The sequence below is a fragment of the Vombatus ursinus genome, unplaced genomic scaffold (genome assembly GCF_900497805.2).
Source record: "Vombatus ursinus unplaced genomic scaffold, bare-nosed wombat genome assembly UNPS02010284.1, whole genome shotgun sequence".
Taxonomy (NCBI): domain Eukaryota; kingdom Metazoa; phylum Chordata; class Mammalia; order Diprotodontia; family Vombatidae; genus Vombatus; species Vombatus ursinus.
This window is the reverse complement of record NW_020950062.1, coordinates 13,743,164-13,760,207: the sequence shown is the minus strand read 5'-3', so window position 1 is coordinate 13,760,207 and position 17,044 is coordinate 13,743,164. Positions and strand designations below refer to the sequence as shown.

The 17,044-nt window shown below is 34.6% G+C and overlaps 1 protein-coding gene across 3 annotated transcripts in view; it reads right to left on the bottom strand.

The window, feature by feature from the left end:
- Positions 1 to 17,044, bottom strand: part of CSMD3 (CUB and Sushi multiple domains 3) — a 1,542,511-nt gene that overhangs the window by 373,098 nt on the left and 1,152,369 nt on the right. For all 3 annotated transcript variants that reach the window (XM_027854053.1, XM_027854054.1, XM_027854055.1), the window contains one exon: positions 10,738 to 10,894. In XM_027854053.1, coding sequence (XP_027709854.1) covers positions 10,738 to 10,894 — 157 coding nt within the window. The remainder of the gene's footprint in view (positions 1 to 10,737; positions 10,895 to 17,044) is intronic.

Sequence of the window (17,044 nt, the reverse complement as noted above, 5' to 3'; positions counted from 1 at the left end):
CACTTCTAGTACAATATTGAAAAGCAATGGTGATAATGGACATCTTTGTTTTACTCCTGATCTTATTGGAAATGCTTCTAGCTTATCCCCATTAAATATAATGCTTGCTGATGGTTTTAGATAGATGCTACTTATCATTTTAAGGAAAACTCCATTTATTCCCAGTGCTCTTTAGTGTTTTTAAAAGGAATGAGTGCTGTACTTTGTCAAAAGCTTTTTCTGCATGTATTGAGATAATCATATGGTTTCTGTTAATTTAATTATTGACATGGTCAATTATGTTGATAATTTTCCTAATATTGAACCTGCCCTGCATTCCTGGTATAAATCCCACCTGGCCATAGTGTATTATCCTCATGATATATTGCTGTAATCTCTTTGCTAATATTTTATTCAACATTTTTGCATCTATATTCATTAGGGAGATTGGTCTATAATTTTCTTTGTCTGTTTTGACTCTTCCCAGTTTAGGTACCAGCATCATATTTGTATCATAAAAAGAATTTGACAGGACTCCACGTATTTTTGCAAATAGTTTATATAGAATTGTAATTAATTATTCTTTAAATGTTTGGTAGAATTTACTTTTAAATCCATATGACCTGGAGATTTTTTTTCTTAAGGAGTTCACTGATAACTTGTTCAATTTATTTTTCTGAAATGGGGTTATTTAAGTATTTTATGATACCTTGTTCAATTTATTTTTCTGAAATGGGGTTATTTAAGTATTTTATTTACTCTTCTGTTAATCTGGGCAATTCATATTTTAGTAAATATTCATCCATTTCACTAAGGTTGTCAGATTTGTTGGCATACAGATGGGCAAAATAGCATTGTTCTTCAGAAGTTGGCAGTTGTGCCTGACTCTTCTTGACCCAATTTGGGATTTTCTTGGCAAAGATATAGAGTGATTTGCCATTTCCTTCTTCAGTTCATTTTATAGATAAAGAAGCTGAGGCAAACCGGGTTAAGTGACTTGCTCAAGGTCACAGAGCTAGTTAAGTGTCTGTGGCAGATTTGAACTCATGAAAATGAGTCTTCCTGATTCGAGATCTGGCACTCCATCCACTGTGTCACCTAGCTGCCCCCAAAAATGAAGGAACCAAGAAAGCAAAATTCGTTTTCTATTTTGGGCACCACATATGAGAAAGGGTATTAACAAATGAGTAAATCTTGAGGAATTTGATTGTGATGGTTGAGACTAAAAACTACAGATCATTTGAAGGAATGATGTTTAGAATGGAGAAAAGAAGATATCTGGGAGAGAAAATAATTTTCTTTGAGTACCTGAAAGACTGATACTTGGAAGATTAATTAGATATCTTTTCCATATTCTCAGAAGGCAGAACTAGGAACAATGGCTGTAAGTTGCAGACAGACAGATTTAGGCTTTATCATACAATTCCTTAACAACTGAAACTGTCTAAAAATGAAAATAGGCTCTTTCTGAGATAGCAAATTCTTCTTCATTTAAGGTTTTCAAGGTAAGGAAAGTGGGGTAAAGAAAAAAAACAAACAAATACACTTATTAAGTGTCTATTATGTGCCAGGAACTGAGCTAATCACTTTACAAATATTACCTCATTTGATCCTCACAAAACCTCTGGGAGGTGGGTACTATTATTATCCTCAGTTGAGGGGTACATAGTTGAGGAAACTGAGTCACACAATGGTTAAGTGACTTGCTTAGTTCAAAAAACTACTAAGTTATCTAAGGCCAGCTTGAAACTCTGATCTTCCTGGCTCCAGGCTAAGTGCTCTATCCATTTTTTTTTTTTTTGGCTAGGCAATGGGGTTAAGTGACTTGCCCAGGGTCACTCAGCTAGTAAGTATCAAGTGTCTGAGCTAAATTTGAACTTAGGTTCTCCTGACTGACTAGAGCTCTATCCACTGTGCCATCTAGCTAGCCCAGCTCTATCCATTTTGCCACCCACCTGACTAGGCAGGATGACAACAATGTTGTAGATGGAATTCTTGATCAAGTACAAGTTGGACTAGATGGTTTCCAAGGTTACTTCTAAACCTTCAGATTCGGTAATTCTATGGAACTATCTGTAATATGTTTATAACATAAATTGGCATTAGATTTGGGTGCTGTCACAGAACATTTTAAGTGCCACTTGTGAAACCTTAAATCCTAAAAGTTTATTGTAATTTGTACTATTTTAAACAAGATAGACTGAGGGTGTCATTAATACATAATGAATCTAATTCTAGTATAATTAGGCAAATACAGCTAGAACACTTTTTAAAGGGAGCAGAAAGTAATGCAACATACATAGTAATGATTAGAAGTCAAAATTAGCTCAGTGACCCTGGTGATGGGGGGTAAATTGGAGGGATATGGCTAGTTTTAAGTGAAATGTTTTACTGAAATTAGGAAAAGCTGAAAATAGACATGGTTCTGCAAATAATATTGGCATTCTTTAACCCAGAAAATTCCATACATCGTTAATGTTGAAGGCATGCATTCAAGCATCAGTTGTTCAAAATTTATATAATATAAGAAAAGAGGATTAGAGTGGTATTCTTCCATACAGTTCAAGGCCAAATCCTCTTTAAATTTATTACACACATGTATTAGTTCTATGAAGAACCCTCTCTCAAAAATCACACTTGCACTGATTTTACTGCATTGCCCCAGACATAATAGCCAGTTTAGTGTCATTTGCAAAGAAATACCTTTTAAGTTTTAAAATACATACAGACACATGTATATGTGTCTGTATGTATGTACGTATGCATGTGTGTGTATATATATATATATATATATAATACACATGCATATACACATAAGAAAGATATAAATCTAGCTCATTTTAAAGGTTTATTGCCAGATTCATCCTTCCTTTTGAATGCTCTGTGAATTTTGTTGGCAATTGCTTTTGATGAAGTAGAAAATGGACAGTCTTTGTAAATTAAGAAAATATAGAATGCTTCCAATTATGGATGACAATGCACATATACAATCGATTGAGGTACAAAAGCACAACAAAATTTAAATTATTTTAATGGAATTATTGTTGATTTTCATTAAGTATTCAGGTATTATCTTATCTTTATGTTCAATTTCAGCTGACAATCTTTTCGGTGAAACCTCAAATACACAACTAGTGCCAGAAGGTGGATCTGAATTCAGTTCTTCCTGATTCCAAGTTCAATGCTCTATTTACTGGGGGAAAGGATGGAGAGGCCTAAGCAATTGGAAGGAACAGGAAAGGCCTCATGTCACACAGCCAGTAAGGGGCAGAATCAGGATTCAAAATCTGCTAATTCATTGTTGTTTCTCTTTCCATTACACCAAGCTGTCTCTCCATGTATGTGACATCTCCTTGGTCTTGTACCATTGGTTCCACTGTATTCATAAAGTGACTAGCTAAATATTCAAGGAGCCTCTGACTAAATCCTTCCTTGGCATAGATAAGGAGGGAGAAATAGCGGGCAACAGCAAAGTTAATCTCACTATCTGTTCAGAGAAAAGTGAGCAGAGGAGTGGAAAAGAACGGGCAGCTCATGAAGCCACAACAAAGACAGACGCAACAGCTGATTCAAGAAGAGCTAGGGCAGAAGAGGCATCTGGAAATAGACAGGAAGAAGAGGTCACACTGGGTCAAAGTCAGAGTCTTAAGGACTTTCTGCCATTAGCCTAGAAGTCAGGAGGTGATGGGTAATTCCTCTGGAGTGATGAGGTAAAGGATAGTACAACCTCATGGAACTCAAAACCAAACCCTTTTGGGAGCATAAACCCTTGGAAATGAGATAAGATAGCAGGAGGTAAGGTTGGTAAGTGGAAGAAGTCAATGCCAAACAGATGAAAAAAACGTGAAGGATGGCCAGGGCTACTAACCATTTAACAACATATCTGGACTATGGCAAGATATTCTTTTGTGATACTGAGAAACCCAAGGGCAAGGATTAGTTAGTTTCTTAAGTTTTCTCTGGAATCCCACCACCTACTGATCCATTCTAATCTCACTGTTTTTAGTATCTTTGCTCTGATTCTTCCCTTAGGAGCTAGTCCTCAAGTATGAATAGCAGCAAAAGTTCTTGAAAATCAAGAGAGAAAAGATTTCAGCATTCCAGAGAAGAAGTGGAGTGAGAGCAATGACTCCGTCTAGAGCAGCAGCAGAAACCTGTGATTAGGAGATTGCTGGGCAGGTCTTCACTGAGCCCTAAAGTGAAAAAGTTCTATCCAGGGATTCAGGGGCCTTGAGTTGCATTTGAAGAATTTAAAGGGGATTAATTATAATTGATGGTAAATGGGACTGAGATATAGGCATAGATTGCATATGTTCTAATCTCTCTTCCCTCAGAAGAGTGGAGAAAAAAAATGAGTAGCTTTCTTTACATTTCTGTAATACCTTACTTTCCTCGAATATTCAAAAGTACTTGTGATCTCATTGATGTGAGAATTACATCGAATGATGTATATCCAGTCATTTATGCCTGCCCTTCCTTTGCAACTCATCCATTTACTTCTATCATATTTTCACTCCAGGAGATCTACTTAGGTGGCCTTCTATGTTTTATTCTGGTATCATAAGGATATCAGTAGAGTACCAGGATGTCTCTCTGTTAATCCCTATCCTGTGCTGCATGAGTTCCTATTGTCAAAAATTATGACCAATAGTCAGCCTAATGGTAAACTTCTTTGTTCTTACTTAGGCAGAACTCAACTTCAGCCTGTTGCAATACCTGCTAGCATGATGAAATCTGTCAGAGCCTGGATTTCCCAGCTTAATATTTGAAAACTCCAAATTACCTTTATGCTATGATGAGAAGTTAGACCTTCTTCAAGGAGTTAGATCTTTCATTTTTACAAAATGTTTGCCTATACCACTTTATTTAATCCTCAAAATCATCCTGTGAGATGGAGAGTACAAATATTATTATTCACACTTTTAGAGATGAGGAAATGGAAGCTAAGAGCAGGGAAGAAGTTTGCCTAGTGTCACATAACTAGTAGGCTCTAAATCCAGGGAACAAAACTAGGTCTTCTGAATCCTACTCATGGTTCTTTACTATATCTATATCATCTATATCATTATCATCATCCTCCTTCTCCTCCTCCTCCTCATCATCACCACTACCGCCAATGCCGCCACCATCATCATACAATTTTAATAATTCTTAGCTACTGTTATTATAATACCACATATATTATAACAATCTATAATTAAGCATTATAATATCTACTTCTCCTCATAATAATAATAATAAATAAATAACTCTGGAGTAGGATTCAGAAGAGCTGGTTTTGTGTCATGGCTTCATAGTCTACTAGTTATGTGACACTGGGCAAATCTATCATTTCTCTGGGCTTCCATTTCCTCATCTATAAAAGTGGGAAAAGAACATTTGTACTATTATATGTTATTGTACTTGCACATTATTGCACATATACTACTATATATATTATGACAATAATAATTAATAACAATAGCTAGCATTTATATGACGCTTTATGTCTCGCAAATCCTTTATACATGTTGGCTGATTTTAGCCTAAGAACAACCCTGTTAAACAGATGCTATTATTTTCCTTACTTTACAGATGAAGAAACTGAAGCTGAAAGAGGAGAATGATGTGCTCAAGGTCACACAGCTCATAAATGTCTAAGGAAGGATTTGATCTCAGGTCTTTCTGACTCTAAGACTAGCTCAGTACCACCAAACTGCCTATGGTGTGTTTTTTTTTCCCCTCTACTGCACTACTTAGCAGGCATTTCTGATAATGATCCGAGTTATTAAATAGATTTCAGTATCTATTTAGCTCTTATTTTATGGTTAATGGTTGAGCCTGAGTGTGAGGTCTAACGGGGACTACTATATTAAAAATTCTTCAAATAAGCTTGACAGACTCACTATATATCTACTGTCTGTGGTCCAGCTTAGCAAAATTCCAGGAAGCAATGGCATGTGAGCTGAGCTTTGAAGGAAACACAGAATTTTAAGAGAGTTGAGAAGGGGGAAAAAAGAATGCAAAAGCACAGAGAAAGACATAAAATATGTGTGAGAGACAAGAATGGCAATTTTGCTGAGCCATAGGGTATGTGAATGGGAGTGATGTAGAGAAAAGTCTGAAGCCATATTGGGAAAGGCCTTGAATGCCAAACAGAGTATTCTGTAGTTGATCTTAGAGGTAAATGGGGAAAAAATCTTTGGAGTTTATTGAGAGGAAAATGATACAGACAGGCCTCCATTTTAAGAATATCATCCTACTTTAGATGGATTGGAGAGTGGAAAATTTTGAGAAAAAAGATCAACCACAAGATTCTTACAATAGGCCACTCTGTGTAGATTTTAAAGCACAACAAAGCACTACTTAGACTGACTCAGAAATCTACAAATACTGCCATTCTGTATAATGACAAAAGGGACGAAAAAATAAAAATCAAATATTGCAGATACAGCACTGCTCATAGCATAAAGTAGTTGTTCTCCTCTGATTATCCTCTCATTCTCATTACACTATTTCTCAATATCAACTACAGGCTAATTCATTCTGAGAGTCATAGAATCAGAAAATCTTAGAGTTAGAAGAGACCTTAGTGATCTAGCTCAGCTCATATCTCAAAACCCCAGTACAATACCACAAATAAGTTATCACACATTCAATATCTACTTGGAAACCTTTAAGGAGAGGACTCCTATTACTTCTGGGCCTCAATCTCCTATTTTTATTTTATTTTTATGTAAATAGTATTTTATTATTTCCAATTACATTTAAACATAATTTCCATCATTCTTTTTTTAATAAGATTTCAAGTTCCAAATTTTTCTCCGTCCCTCCCTTCCCACACTCTTCCCCAAGGCGGCAAGCAATCTGATATAGCTTATACACGTGAAATCATGTTAAACATATTTTCAAATTAGTCATGTTGTGAAAGAATAATCAGAACAAAAGGAAAAAAAACTATTAAAAAAACCCCAAAACAACAACAAAAGTGAAAACAGTATGCTTTGATTTGTATTCAGACTCCATAGTTCTTTCTCTGGATGTAGATGGCCTTTTTGATCATGAGTTTTTGGAAGTGTCTTGGATCAATCCACTGCTGAGAAAAGCTCAGTCTATCATAGTTGATCATTGCACAATTTTGCTGCTACCATGTACTATGTTCTCCTGGTTCTGCTCACTTCATTCAGAATCAGTTCATGTAAAATTTTTCTAAATTTTCCTGAAATCTGCCTGCTTATCATTTTTCATAGCACAGTAGGATTCCATTACGTTCATATACCACAACTTGATCAGCCATTCCCCAATTGATGGGCATTCCCTCAATGTCTAATTCTTTGTTACTGCAAAAAGAGCTTCTATTTCCCTTTTATATCATCTCTTTCGGATACAGACCTAATAGTAGTATTGCTGGATTAAAAGGTATGCACAGTTTGATTGTCCTTTGGGCATAGTTTCAAATTGCTCTCCAGAATGGTTGGATTAGTTCACAATTCCACCAACAATGCATTAGTGGTCCAGTTTTCCCACATCTTCTCTAACATTTATCATTTTCCTTTTTTGTCATATTAGCTAATCTTATAGGTGTGAGGTGGCACCTCAGAGTTGTTTTAACTTGCATTTTTCTAATCAATAGTGATTTAAAGCAGTTTTTCATATGACTAAAGATAGCTTTAATTTCTTCATCTGAAAACTGCCTACTCATATCCTTTGACCATTTATTATCAATTTCCTAATTTCAAAATGAGTGTTTTGGATTATCTCATTTGTGAAAAACTCTAAGAATTACAATTTTTATTTTAGTTGTTGTTATATCAGATTCAAATCTGCCTGTTAATAATTATCACCCATTGATTCTGGTTCAACCTGCTGTGGTGAAATAGAACAAGTCTACTTCTATAAGATGTGCTTTCAAATGACAGATATCATGATCTGCCTTCATTTAGTCTTCTCCAAGTTAAATGAGCCCACCTCTCATCAATTATAAATTATATATATGTATGTGTGTATAAAATTGTAATTATAAAGAATTACACATGATTCTCCTTTTAAAAACAGAAGTACCAACAAGGCATAGGTCTGACTAACAATAAACAGGAATACTTCCATGGGAAGCTTTGGGTGATATCTCCTCATACAATCACCCTGAAGTGTACAATTCAGAAAGTTTGAAAGAAGTGTTCAGTATTCATTTAAAAATTATGTAAATTCAATATTGATAATATTTATTAATATGGCAATACTAGCACATATTTATCCTTTAACAACTTGAAAATCACTTTAAAATAAATGGCAAGAAAGGGTAATTTCTAAATATTATGACCACACCAATTTAAAAATAATGAGCTCCCCTGCCTTCTTTTTTTCTATATCACTGGGAAACAAAGTTTTAACAACATGCAATTTAAATCAAATTTCTTATAAGGAATATTAAATAATCCCATATACACATAATCATCTTTTCAATTAATTATACTCATTTCAACAAGGCACTGTGCTAAACACTAGACTACAGGATAGAAAATGACATACTCTTTTCCTTCAAGGAACTTAGAGCCTCGTGGGAAGAAATAGCCATTAATCAATCAATCAAGAAGTATTAATTAAGCACACTATGCATCAGTTTCTGGGGCTATGAAGAAAAAACAAAAACATTCTTTAGATTTCTTGCCTACACATTCTAATCTTATCTAAAGTCTTACCTTCTTACCTATACCTCTGAAACTACCCCCCAATTAAAACTGTATGAATCTTGTCTTATACATAGTTGTTTTTATATTATCTTCTCTATTATACTGTGAGTTCCTTGAGATGATGGACTGTCTTTTGTTTGTTTTGGTGTTTGGCCTTTCTCTCTATCCCCAGCATATAGCAATTGTTTAGAACCCAGTAGGCACTTAATAAATGCTAGTTGACTGACTGACCCTCAGGGAACTCACATTCTGAAACATGTACATAAATAAGTAAATACAAGATACATATAGAATTGGTACAAAGCAACCTCATAGAGGAACTAGGAGCTGGGAAGACTAGGAAAGCCCTCTTAAAGATGGTATTGAAGGAAATCTTGAAAGAAAACAGGTATTCGGTTAGGGCTTCTTTAATAAAAATTTGAATATGATTAAGTTTTCAGAGTAAGTCAAACAGAGTCCTAGATATTTGAGATAGACCACTTTCGGAAAGGAGTATGAATAAGGCATCTGAGCTAGAAATCAAAGAAGTAATAATAGTAGGAGCATTAGTAATAGCTAACATTTATAAAATATGGCATAAACTTTATAATGTAGTATATACATATATATGTGTCTGTGCATATATGCATACATATATATGCATAGATATATAATGTCACAAGTATGTGAGTCACTTTACATTTATTCATTTGTCCATCACAAACATCCTATATCCCCATTTTAGAGATGAAGAAACTGAGGCTGAGAGAAGTAAAATAATGTTTATAGACTGAGCTTACAATATTATATGAAAATAACTCTTTACAAACAACACATATACACAGGAAAAAGTGGAGATAATCAACAGAGGGAAGACACATTAAGAGAGAATCAGGAAAGAATTCTCATAGAAGGTATAATTTTAGCTAGGACTTGAAGGAAGCCACAGAAGCCTCTTCTAATGATTTCTATTCCAATCATACTAAACTATGCACTGTTCCCTACACATGTCATTTCATATCTTACGTCCAATATTTTTTCCCATCTGTTCTCCATATAGGGAATGTGCTTGCCATTCAGATTTGTCTCACTGAAGCCATAACTTCTTTCTCAGCACATCTCAGGTACCATCTCCTACAGGTGTCCTTTCCTCATCTCTTCATTTGCTAATAGTCTTCTTTCTTTCTCTCTCTCTCTCTCTCTCTCTCTCTCTGTCTCTCTCTCTCTCTCTGTCTCTTTAAATTACTTAGTATATACTTACTTATTTATGCGTAAAATGAACTGTGTCCACATCAATTCCTTACTTAATAAATTCCAGTGTCTCCCTATTACCACCAAAATAAATACAAACTCTGACATTTAAACTCTTACAACTTGGCTCCAATTCAGCTTTCCAGATATTTCAAATTAGGTATACCACAACTAAACAGGCTCCTCAAGAATAGAAACTGTTTTATTGCTCCTTTTTTGTCCCCAAAATCTAGCATGATGTCTAGCATCTTATAAGTGTTCACTAAACATTTGACTGAGGAAAAAAAATAGCCTTAGGTTTAAAACACAGCACACAATCGTACAGGGGTCACTAACCATAAGTCAACTAGCTGGTGAAAAAAATAGAAGCTGGCTTCAAACTGTCGTTGTAGTCGATCTGTAGCAATACTTTTCCTCCAGTTCCACATTTGGATGAATTATTTGAGTGAATAAAACAAAGCTGACTGTATACTTCTCTCTTGTCTCTTTTTAGAGTCAAAAGTTTAATTACTGTACTACCTCTATCTTTTTCTACTTGCCAGATGCAGAATTAGCAATGTGAGATTGTCTGGATTGGAAACATGCATAAGTGAAAGGGATAGAGAAGGACCTTTCTTTTGGAAAATTTCAATTTGCTGGCCCCAAATTCCTTACTTCTCTGCCTTGGATAATTGTGTGTGTGTGTGTGTGTGTGTGTGTGTGTGTGTGTGTGTATTCCTTTTGGAGAGAAAGAGCATAGGAGGACAAAGCTTTGTGTGGATAATCACTTGTATTATTTAATGCTTAAAATATATATAATTATTAACTTAGCAATTCAGATTCATCCTTTCATTCTTTTTTCCTTTTCCAAAATACTTACTGGTATAAACAAGTTGAAAGCCTTCATCAGTACCTTCTGAATCAGAATTAAATTCTAGCCATAGCTGATTTGAGGTACTACTGAGTGTCAGTCCTCTCATCGATGCACCGGTAAAAGCACCCAGGAGGTGGGTTGTTTTATCTTTTCCATCATATATCTGCAAAACACACACATGTATACTGAAAATTAAACTGAGAAATTATAAACACAAAACACGTTCTCTATATCCATTAAGAAGGTAGTATCATCAAAATGTCATGTTTTCCCTAAAGCAAGCTGCTTTGTGGCAACATTTCTTCTAAAGTGCAGCTAAAATATATTCTGAGTTTTGGGTTATTTTTTGAATGTCAGAACATTTAATGTTCTGTGGGTATATATATTTTTAGGGCTCATTTAAAAATTCCAAGTTTAGACTTGACAGTAATTTTTAAAAGCCTAATTTGACCACTAGCAAGTATTTATTTTTATTAGGTTTTGTTCTTTCCAGAGTTACTTCCTTACAGTAATTTAGAGAAGCACGATACCACTTTATGGCCGCTAAGTTATCATGGAGCACAATAATGCACTAATTCCTAACATTTCAAGAGAGTAGCTTGGATATGAAACGACAGAAATAATGAGAAATAATGAAAACCTGAAATAATGAGAAAAAATGAACGAATGAATCAAAGAGTTTTTATTAAGGACTTATATTCCAAGTACTGATAAATTTCTATTTTTAAAGTTATTGTTATTATTCCTAAAATAAACTATGAAAATATGACCACTGTAGTTCCATGGTTCAGGCATTCCTCATATTCCAAAAGTCACCTTTTTTATCTAACTTGACCTTAATTCAGAAAGAGGAATGTATGGCCTTTGAGAAAACAGCACTTTAGGGTCTATGAATTTAAAATCCACAAGATATTCATGTCTGAAGTGAAAATAAATGCCCATGATTATTCATAATAATGTATACATAATTTATATGGACTGATACACTGAGAGGCAAACTACTTTAACAAAGACTCATTGGTTTCAATTCATGAGGAAGTCTGCTATAGGATTAGTAAAGATGGGTAATTTTCTGGATTCTGTTATTTTTGCAATAGTATAGAGTCATTGACAAGAAATTAGATTTATTCAGGTTAAATGGGTTCTGATATAATAAGTTTAAGGCTCCAACAATGACCAACAGCCTCCAAGTAAGTAAAGAAGGAAAAATTTAAAATTAAGTAAAAGAAATGATGTGTGTTCTACAATCTCAGGGAAAATGATGAGACTATTTCCATCTTTTACAAAAAAGCTTCTGCTATACTTATGAAGTTCTATAACAAAGAGTAATGGAAAGAACTCTATATTTGTGATCAGAAAACATGGCTTGAAATCCAGAGTATTCAACTCAGTATTTATGTTATCTTGAGTTTCAGTGTTAGAAAAGACTTCAGTGGACATCTACAGTAAGAAGTTAATTTCCCTCTCTTTCTCTGGGCCTCACAGTCTTAATCTGTAAAATGAGGGGTTGCATTAGATTATTTTTAAAGTTTTTTTCAATTCTAAAAACCTACTAACCTATAAATATTTAACAAATTATCAATGATAACGACAATCTAAATGATAATGACATGTAATAGAAGCCCCACGTTTTTATTAACACTGCAACAGGTATTAGGTAAACCTCATTTTAGCAATTAACAGAAAACAAAAATAATACTGCAAGACTTCTTCTAAGAAATGCCTGCTGCTGAGTATGGTAGCCCTGGAGGCTTAGGTTTGTGCTAATATAATGGCAACCTGAAGCAACAATTACTAGGCTGCCTAACCAGAGGCAACCCAGATCAGAAATGGAGTGCGTCAAAAACTCCACATCAATCAATAAGCAGGCCTACACAAAAAAAGGCCCTACAAAAAATGTAGGGTTGCCACCACTCACTGGCTCCTGTTTGTCACGTGACCCACAGCAACCAACCATCATTAGTCTGTCTCTAACCTAACCTTTCTGCTTCCTAAAGAAGTTTAGCCTATTTTAATTTTGCCCCCTACCTACTGCCAAGTTGTGCAGGTCTGCAATAGAGGAATCAGGCTTATGAGTGGCCATTTTACTTCCAGCTCAGGCAAGATTTTGAGAACTATTCTAAAAACAGAAAAAAAATGAAAACAAAAAATAAAACCCTTCTTACTGGGAAGAACTTTATATGAATGTTTTATGAACAAGTATTTTTATAAATATGAAAATGCTCATTAGCAACAACCTAAATAAGTGAGAACAAAACTTTTACCATATTCCCTTAATGAGTTTGTGAGAATATATATATGCAGATTCTAGTTTCCATGTGGGAATTGACTGACTATCTTCAATTTAAGCTAATTCTTAGCTTCAGTGGTTCATCTCACTGTGAGGTTAGCTTTGCCTTCTTGTGTTATGATCTTAGTTCATCTGGATTACTAAAATCAGGTCTAACCAGAGTAGAAGAGAATGTAGATTTAGCTAACATAATCTTAAACTGCAATAAGAGAAGTATAGTATTCAAGACCAGGGAAGGGATAATCCTACTCCAGCCTGCTTAGGTCAGATAAAGTCTGAAGTATTTTGCTCAGTTCTTGGTTTCACATTTTAGGAAGGACAATGATAATAAATCAAAGATGACAAATTAAGATGAGGATGGGTGCAAAGTTTATTCCAAATGAGAATCAATTGAAACAAGTAAAGATCTTTATTCTGGACAAGAGAAACTTTAGCTGGTGACACATCTATAAACATTTGAAAGGTGGCACGTGGAAGTGGAGTTAGACTTGTCCTGTTTTGTTCCAGAGAACAGAACTAGAAATGCTTAGAAGATGCAAAAAGGCAAATTTAGGCTCGATATCAGGGGCAAACAGCAACAGCATCAGCAGCAACTACAACTTCCTAACAATTAGAGCTCTTCTAAAGTAGCCTGGACTACCGTCCAGAAGTGGCTGATTCCTCATAACCTGACATTTTCAAGTGAAGACTGCATGACTCTTTGACACCCTATAGAGGGGATTCTTGTTTAGATACAGATTGAGAACATAGGGCCTCTGAAGTCTCTTTTAATTTTGAAATTTCGTGATATCATACTTTCAATGCTAATTTTTTTATCACTTATATTCATCCAAGTTTATGTTTAGCTTTTCAAAGACACAGCTAAGTGACAAAACAAGAAATCTTTACAATATTGCATTAAACTATTGATTTTAGAGAAGTGAATTAGAACCTTTCTCCCAGTGTTTATTAACAAAAGAAAAAAAATGACATGATATCAATGAGACTCATAACTATTAAGAAGCAGAGATCTGTTATTATTTTTGTCCTAGCAACAAATATTTTAAAGAAATAGGAACTAGACACACAGATGTGGTTACAAGCATGTTAACGGATTTAAGTTAGTTTTTAGTAATTACATTTTTCCAAATAATGTCATAAAATGGTATTATGCCTCTCAGATTTAGTTTTAAATAAATTAACAGGAGAAAAAAATATATATAAAATCTCTTGGGGTCAGGCAAACTATTGTCATTTTAGTTCAAAACAGAAATATTAACTGGTATTGCAATTCAGCAGAATGGAAATGATTATTTTATTTTACCTGAAAATTAGCTAAAGTATATTTTTATAATGTATCAATTTGTGTAACTGTTCTCTTAAAGGTAGTAAATGAAATATAATTTTGTTTGTGTTACCCTGATAGAGGTAACATAATAAAGCCAGGATGACTTGGGTTTGTCATGAATCTGACATACTGGCTGTAAGATCCTTGGCAAGTCATTTTATTTCTCAAGGCCTAGTAAATTTCTAAAATTATCATGTTGCAGAGAAGGTGCTGAACCTTGGTATAGTGAGTTACCTCATCTGGGAGGCAACAACATTATAGGTCCATTTCCTATATCTAGTCTATTATATATTTCAGTTATTTAGAAACACAACTAATTTAAAATTTCCTATTGAAACAGAGAAAATATCAAAATATAAACTATATGTTTCTTTTCACTCTTCCATAAAAAATAATCCTGAACATACTATTCAGTTTGTCACTGAGGACCTAAGTTAAAATTAGTGATATTTCATAGTTTTTTCTACATTCCTTCATGCAACAACATTTAATTGCCTGCAAAATCTAAAGTTTATAGGACTCCTCTATTGTAATAGACAGTAAGTTACTTATTTACTCTATTACCAATAATAAGAACATACAATAAGCAAGGGTTAATTTGCCTTATTAAAAAGAAAGATGGAATTATTCACCAAGTAACCAAATGCAAATAAATGATGTATTGTTAAATAAACATTCTGGATCCCTAATTTATTATTACAGAATGGATGACCATAAATGTTTTTATCTCTCTATTCAAAGGAATTGCCAGATACAACCTACCCTTTTTTTTGGCACTGCCAACATTATTTGCCTCCATATAGAATCCATCATCTCTCTATTCTATTGCATAAATCAGTGTTGTGGTAAATCTTTGTCATATTTGTTCCTCAATAAATCACAAATAGTAATCATAATGAGGGAAGGAGGAAAACAAAGGAATTTTCATTATTGATGATTTGTCCTACGATCCATAACCAGTCAATAAATCTGTGTTAAGTACCTATTATGTGCTAGGCATTGTGCTAAGCACTAGGGATACAAAAGAATAGAGAAGGTTCCACTGATATCTATAACATCTATGGTAAATGAGCTTTATCTATTCCGAGAGGGAAAAGAATAAAAATATCTTGATATTTTGAAAACTTTCTCATTGAAACCCAAGAACATATGAAAGATGTTGTAAGATATTCAAAGCTATGTCTACCGATCCAAACAAGGAGAAAAGAAAAGAGTCAAAGAAGAAAAGGCTAAAGAAGCAGGAAGAGGTGTGGAAAGGGGAAAGAAGGAAAGAAATGGGGAAGAGAAGCCAGTTGAATTCATTAAAACTATCTGAAATGCAATAAATGTTCTTCATCCTTACTGGGCAGCTAGGTGGAACAGTGGCTAGACCACCAGCCGTGGAGTCAGCAGGAGCAGAGTTCAAATGTGGTCTCAGACACTTACTAGTTTTACAATCCTGGGCAAGTCACTTAGCCCTGTTTGTTTCAGTTCCTCATCTGTAAAATGAGCTGGAGAAGGAAACAGTAAACCACTCTAGTATCTGTGATATGAAAATCCCAAATGGGATCAAGAGGAGTTAGACACAACTGAAAACCACTAAACAAAAACAAAATCCTTCCATTAACAAGCTTTCCAAAATCCAGTTCCCTCAAATTTCAACTCATATATGAGATCCAGAAATCGCTAAATATTTTCGTTTTGTAGATTTAAGGCTTTCCAGTTGAGTAGAAACAAGAAAAATGATCAAGAAAAAAAAAGGAAAATCAAGTAGATCACTTGTTTTTAATTTCTCATTCACTAGAGAAAAATGGACATCATATGAAATTTCTCACATCTCTTCTAGCACCTTTCCCTGGCCTCCCAATGGTCTAAAACTATTCTCATGAAATGCCTGTGTATGGTCTGCCTACTTTCACAATGCCCACAGTTCCAAAATTATTTCTCCCATCTAACCTCCCATTCTCAGTGAATAGATCTGCATTAGGTTTTAGTAGTAGAAAAGTAAGCTGATGGAGTCAATCCTGGTTGGTTGGTTGGTTGGGTGGTTGGTTGGTTATTGTTCTTAGTTTTCAAAGAGGAACAAAATGACATCACTATGTTAAAGTCAAGTTACAGTAAGTCTTACTGTGACTGATCAAACTAATATGACCTCTGAATGTTTTGCCACAGGATGGACGTAAATAGTCCATGTGAACATTTGGGGTGGATTCTCTGATGGACTGGCCACATTGTTCGAATACAAATGTTCACTTGCCAAAAAGACTATTTTATGCAGAACTCACACAGAGCAAGCATTTATATGATGACCAAGAAGAAGCATTACAAGGACACTCTCAAGGTCTCTCTTAAGAACTTTGGAATTAATTATGTGACATGGGAGACACTGACACAGCACTGCTCAGCATGGCAGGCCCTCATCAGAGAAGGTGCTGTGCTCTATGAACAAAGCAAAATTGAAGTAGCTCGAAAGAGACAAGAGATTTGCAAGTGAACTCTGACTAAGTTTTGATACTCTCCCTTAACTCTCTCAAAGATATTTGAATTTGAAAATTTGAAAAGATGTTTGAATAATTTATCAAATGAATCCTTAATTGCTGAAATTTAAAAATAGTATTACAAAACAAAACAAAAATAAGGTACTGTGAGTAAAATTCTGCAATTTTGGCCTGTGTGTGTGTGTGTGTGTGTGTGTGTGTGTGTGTGTGTGTGTGTGT